Source organism: Acanthochromis polyacanthus, chromosome 10, assembly GCF_021347895.1.
Source record: "Acanthochromis polyacanthus isolate Apoly-LR-REF ecotype Palm Island chromosome 10, KAUST_Apoly_ChrSc, whole genome shotgun sequence".
NCBI classification, from domain to species: Eukaryota; Metazoa; Chordata; class Actinopteri; family Pomacentridae; genus Acanthochromis; species Acanthochromis polyacanthus.
The window spans coordinates 26091975-26098241 of record NC_067122.1 but is presented as its reverse complement, the minus strand read 5'-3'; the positions used below and the strand labels follow the sequence as shown (position 1 = coordinate 26098241).

The following is a 6267-nucleotide window of genomic DNA, read 5'->3' as shown; positions in this document are numbered from 1 at the left end:
TTCCCCTGTCACTGTGGAGAATTATTTATTTTCATTGTTAAAAATCCATCCATGATAGCAGAACAAGCATCAAGTGTAAATATAATAATAATAATAATAATAATAATAATAATAATAATAATAATAATTTTTGAATATGGGAAAGGGATAAAAAAATTATTCATTTATTTATTTTTATTTCAGTCTGTTTAACTTTGTCTTATTGTCATCAAAAAAGTCTTATATGACTTGGTAAATGGTTGTATTTATATAGCGCTTTTATCCAAAGCGCTTTACATGATGATATGTCACATTTACCCATTCACACACTGATGGTGGGAGCTGCCATGCAAGGTGCTAACCACAACCCATCAGGAGCAATTAGGGGTTAGGTGTCTTGCTCAGGGACACCTTGATATGAGCTCAATGGGCTGAGGATCGAACCGGCAACCTTCCAGTTACAAGACGGTCACTCTACCCACTGAGCCATGCCGCCCCCGCCATGAATACAAATGGAAATAAGACTGTTCTGTTGTTTTTTATACTCACATGTCATTTTTTTAATCACAATTTACTTAACTGAATTAATGCTGGACGAACAGCATGAGTGGAAAAACATTTCATTGACAGTGAAGAAAACCCCCTGGAGGGACTAAAGTAGCTGACAGCTGGAAAAAAGAGAGAGAAAACAGGAACAGACTACTCACCTGAGAAAACAACCAATGAAACAAGACAGTGGGCGTTTCCAGAGGAAAAGATAAAGCAGGTATGACGGTTGACATCTTGACATTTTACAAGGACAAACAGACCAGAACAGAGTGGAGAAGAGTGCATTTGGAACCTTGGAAACAATCACTTGGCTGAGCTTGCGTTCAAACATCTCCAAAGGAGTGAACAAGAAAGAAAATTTTCTGGAGACGACAAAATCAGCACAAGAAGAGTGTGGTTTTTAGACGAAGAACATCCAAAGGCAAAGGGTCAAGTAGCAGCTGTGTGGTGAGAAGAAACTTGACCATGTCTTCATTTGAGGGCCAGGGCCAGTCTCCTCCTCGGTGTGGCCCACAGTTTCCCAGCCTTGGCCAGGAGGCCCCTGAGCTCAGCATGTATGGTGACTGTTACTACCCTCCTCCTTCACTGCCGAGTCCTCAGCGCACCACTCCAACCTCCTACGACCTGAGCGACTACACCACCTCCTCCCCGAACCCTTACCTCTGGTTCAACGGCTCTGGGATCAACACACCGCCATACCTGGCCACCACCGGCCCCCCTGGTAATCCCGGCCCACCCTTTGTCCCTCAGCACTACGGCATGCAGAGGCCTTACCTGGGTCCAGCTGGACCCGGGGGTCCTGGAGGGGAGCTGAGCTGGTTCTCTCTGCCCTCACAAGAAGACCTGATGAAGCTGGTCAGGCCGCCTTACTCCTACTCTGCTCTCATCGCCATGGCTATCCATGGAGCTCCAGACAGGAGGCTGACATTAAGCCAAATTTACCAATACGTCGCTGATAATTTCCCTTTCTACAACAAGAGTAAAGCAGGCTGGCAGAATTCCATCAGACACAACCTGTCACTTAATGACTGCTTTAAAAAAGTACCAAGAGATGAGGATGATCCAGGTAATTGCTTCTATTCATTTTTGTACTTAAGGCTATGCTTTAAATGTTTCTCTCTTTATGTGAGTAATTAAATCTGTTTACACATTTTCAAATCTCTTTGATATCACAGGTAAGGGCAACTACTGGACTCTTGACCCAAACTGTGAAAAGATGTTTGACAATGGAAACTTCCGTCGCAAAAGGAAGAGGAAGTCCGATTCCCTCTCCAGTGGCGATGGCGGTTCAGGACAACCAGAGTCAGGTGATAGCGAGAGGGGCAGCCCCAAGCACTCCAGCAACCCTGCCCTGAACATCTCTCCCACACCGGACAGGATTCCCTCCCCGTCATTGTCAGGTCCGGCGTCTTGCCTGAGCAGCTTCTTGTCCGAGATGCCTGGAGTGTCTGCTGGAGGAACCAGTGATGTGGGAGGTGATGGGTTAAGCAGGCCGCTGCAGATTAACCTTCCTTTAGATGGACCTCTTAGATCCACGCAGCCAGGGAGCTTTAGTGGCTACTCCCCCAATTCAGGTGGCCCGGAGTGGGTGCCACAAGTGCCACTTCCCCCTGGGCTCTCCTCCTCACCCACCCACTCCTCCTTAGGTTACACCAGCCCCATCCTCAGCCAGTACAGTGGCTCCGGCGGGCATTTCTATCCCACACTGAGCTCGACAGGCATCATCTATCACCGCGAGGGTACAGAGGTTTAATAAGACATTGAAGGGGGGAAAGTTGTGTTTGAAAAGACTCTTGATAAGAAATTTTACCTGCCTGTTGTTTAAGCAAGATTCTGTTGACAGAAAGACAGACAGACAGACAGACACACACACACACACACACACACACACACACACACACACACACACACACACACACACACACACACACACACACACACACACAAACGGCAGGTATGTTTGCGCTGACTGAGACAGTTGCGATCACTATAGCGTGTGACAGCAGAGTCGAAAGTCTTTGATTCCCACAGGAACAGCTGAGTCAGCTGCAGCCGACTATGTTTGTCACTCACTGACGCCGTAGTCGGCCTCACTATCAGATCCTTAGCCAGCTTTTATTCAAACTAAGGCTAGTCTCTATCAGATCTGACTCATTATTAACTGATCCTGAATTTGATCTGCTGACATCAGGCCATTCCACTCTGCTATCTGTGATTCTTTGATGGTATCACTGTTACAATGCTCAGACAGCACATTTAGAGGAGTAGTTAAATTACACCATTCTCTACAAAGCTTGTGTTCTCACTGCTATGAAAGATCAAGAACAAGTAAAAGTATAGACATTCTGTCTTGTTTTTTTTTTTTTTTTTAACAATCTGACTAACTTACAGTCTTGAAGTGTGACACGCATTTGCTAATTGTGCTTTGTAAATATGTTAATGTGTTGTGTAATGTTATACATATGGATTGTTGGGTTGTTTGTTCAAGTTTTATTGTACAAAATGGATTTGGAATGTATGGCATATGCTTTGTGTATTGTGTTTTTGATATGAATAAAGGGTTTTAGAGTTACAGTTGCATTATTTTTATGAATTTGAATGAATGATGGGTTACCGAGACAGGTCAGCCCACACTGTCAAACTCACACAAAACACTAAGAAAAAGTGGAGAAAGATAAAACTAGACAATAAGCACCTACTGACAGAAAACAGTCCTGTCAGAAAAGCGATGACCAGCAGTGTGGAACCTGCATGTCTGCGTAACCTGATCTTTGTGTGATGGATAGTTAACTGAATCTCCTAAACGGTGAAAATCCACATTCCCATGCTGTCCCTCTTCCCTCCGTTAAACTCCAAAATCCCTCCCTGTGACACGCCATCCGTGCACAGATACTGTTGACTGCATGTAAGCAGTTTTATTGGGGCAAAGGGGAGCAACTGTAAAAAGACAGAAAGGATTCTGATGATGCGAAATAACCGCTGAATGAAAAAAAAGTCACAGTGCTCAACGTGTTCATTCATAATTGCTGGGTGAATTTTACTACCAGGAAGTTATTCAAATTCCCACCAGTAACAATTCTGAACTAACAAAAGGTGTATATTTAGTAGAATTACAGCTTCATTGTCAGGGAAACAGGTTTTAACTGCAGAGAGAAAGTTTTGCTTTTTTTTGTGACTGTCATTAATACATAAAATACTTGGGAAAAACAAGCACTATTTTGTGGTATAGATAGAAGAATATATATAGGATAATGTAAAGAATGTGAAAAATAATATAGATATATAGATTACAAAACTGCAGTAAATTTTGAAATTCAACTTTATATGAAATTTTCTGCTATGTGTCTGGATATTACACTTGTAATCCACATAGTAATAGATAATAGATTCTATTTCATATTCAAACATTGCATTGAAATGTATTAACGTATATATGTGTCATTTATGTACTACTCTGCCAAATTTAGGCTTCAACATAATCATCAACAGTTATCTGCGCATATGCTATTTAATTAAATAGAAAACCTTTGATCGATGTCACCCTCAGGCCTTTATTTACCCTGAAACACAGGCAGCATGACAGCCATTTACACTAAACACAGGAAAAGAAAGAAGAAAAAGAAAAGAGCAGGCACTTCAAGCCCATGTTGAGTGGAATTTAACATCCTGGCACAAGTGTGTTAGTGGTAGGAGGTCAGCCTGTCAAAATTTGCATAACTGATTTGAAACAAGACGATGAGGCTGCATTTAGATGGATCATAAAGTCATGCTTTATTAGTTGTGTCAGACGTATCTGATTTAACTGTGTGTAATGTCCTGTCCCATACTGTGCCTTAAAGTGCACTCAGGGGTTCATTCATATGCAAATATAATAACTTCTCCTGCAGATTTCATGCTTTCAGACTGGACAAGAACATTTTAAAGAAGGCAGAGTGAAAGATGAGGGAGATAAGTAAAGAGAAAAGGGGATCAAGGAGAAAAGTACGGTAAATATAAAAATATTGCTGTTCCAACATGTTGCACTGCCACTCCAAATTGTCTTGGCACTTTGAGTAGTTTGTGCAGCCAATTAGCTTGTGTTTTTTCACCGTATCTTGTTCAGACTTTGTGCTGGCAGGTGAGAGGTGCATCATCAGAAATAGAGGAGGCCTCCTGCCTGGCTGATCCAGCGTGAGCTCTTCCTGAGTGTACCTGCCAACGGAAACATTATATGGCTTTCGTCTCAAGGACTTCATTAACAGCAGACACCAGCCTTCTGCTGTCTCATTCAGACAATTTCAAACTGATGCAAATTTGTAACTGATAATCACAGCGTGCATGGGGATGACATGTTCAGTGAGAGAATGTGGAGCTGTAGATGGAGCTTTGCTGATAAGAAACGGTAAAACCTGAGGGATTTACCTTACAGACTGCCTGACATCAGAGTCAGTTTGCTATGACTGAAGACACTACGTTCTTGGAACTTCCCTCAACTGTTTGTCTGTTCACTGGCGCTGAATATTTGCTTTATGTGGACAGTTAATTTAATTTGCAGATTACACACTTGTCTAACTTGACATAACATCCAATTATTATGCTTTCTTTTTCTTCTGGCATTTCTTCTCATGCTTTTTTCCCCCCTCAGTAGAGAGCTACACCTTAGCTTGTGTGAAACTCACAACAGCTGTTTAATTTTCTGTCTTCACCTCAGCTCAGTGCAAAAAACCCCGAAAAGACAAGAAAAGGAAAACTGATTATGATGCAAAATTAAGCTGACAGGAAATTCTAGTGAAATGTAATTTACATATGGGACACAGTGACTTCTATATGATTCAGGGATGCCAGCACAACATCCATCAATCATAAGCTAGTCCAGCTATGGACCTTCCTTGCCTCAGGCACTAAAATTATTGCTCAACAACGTGACACAATTAAACTCTATAAATCCTCATCTCCACCTGCCGCCTGGCTCGTGGCAGTCGTCCACACACCTGTCGAACTAACGGAACGCACACACACACGAATGATGTCTGTGTGTGTGTGTGTGTGCATCTGTTAAGTGCAAGGCATACAAGTGTGCAGTGTTTATAATATAAACTCAGACAGAAAGCGATTATACCTGAGCTGTTATGCATGACAGATTTGTGTGTGTAGGATCTGTCCTGATTATAGATATGTAAAAAAGAAGAAAAAATCACTCCTCACTGTTTAGTGAATGGATTTTGGCAAGTTTATTCCTCCCAAAGTGAAGTGATGCACTATTTGACATTTGCGTAACGGCTACCTTGAACTAAAAGTTAATTCTACCTGCTACCAAATCAACCGACAACACACACAAGGACACACACACACACGCGTCTTTTCTATTTACTAAAACAGTCATGTCCTATCAAAGCTGTTTAGTAAACGGAGGCAGGGAACGTGAAGCCTGGAGACATGTCGTCATGCTCACTGCCGCTGCTCTGCATTACCAGCTTGCTGTTATGTGTAAACATGCACACACACTCCAGACACACGCATACAGGTGATGAAAGGAGCGAAATCGGTCTCCAAAGATCTGGAAGTCACTGAACAACCTTTAGGTTTTCTTTGCTTGTCAGAGGTCAGTGGAAAAATACCAGAGTTTGTGCAGTTTCTCTAGAGCACAACATCCAAGTGCTTTTGGAACAGGTGCGACACACATTAAACTTGTTCCATTTTCCATTTTTAATGATTAAACAGTTGAATGCTCCTACTTAAATTGCTTAAAAATATAATCCT

The 6267-nt window shown here is 42.1% G+C and overlaps 1 protein-coding gene across 1 annotated transcript; it reads left to right on the top strand.

Moving 5' to 3' along the window:
* The first annotated feature begins 993 nt into the window (after window positions 1-993).
* foxi3b (forkhead box I3b) lies at window positions 994-2856 on the top strand. Its single transcript, XM_022200370.2, has 2 exons — window positions 994-1594; window positions 1704-2856. Exons 1-2 carry the CDS (start codon window positions 994-996, stop codon window positions 2279-2281), a joined length of 1179 nt encoding a protein of 392 aa, XP_022056062.1. The 3' UTR covers window positions 2282-2856.
* The last annotated feature ends 3411 nt before the right edge of the window (window positions 2857-6267 follow it).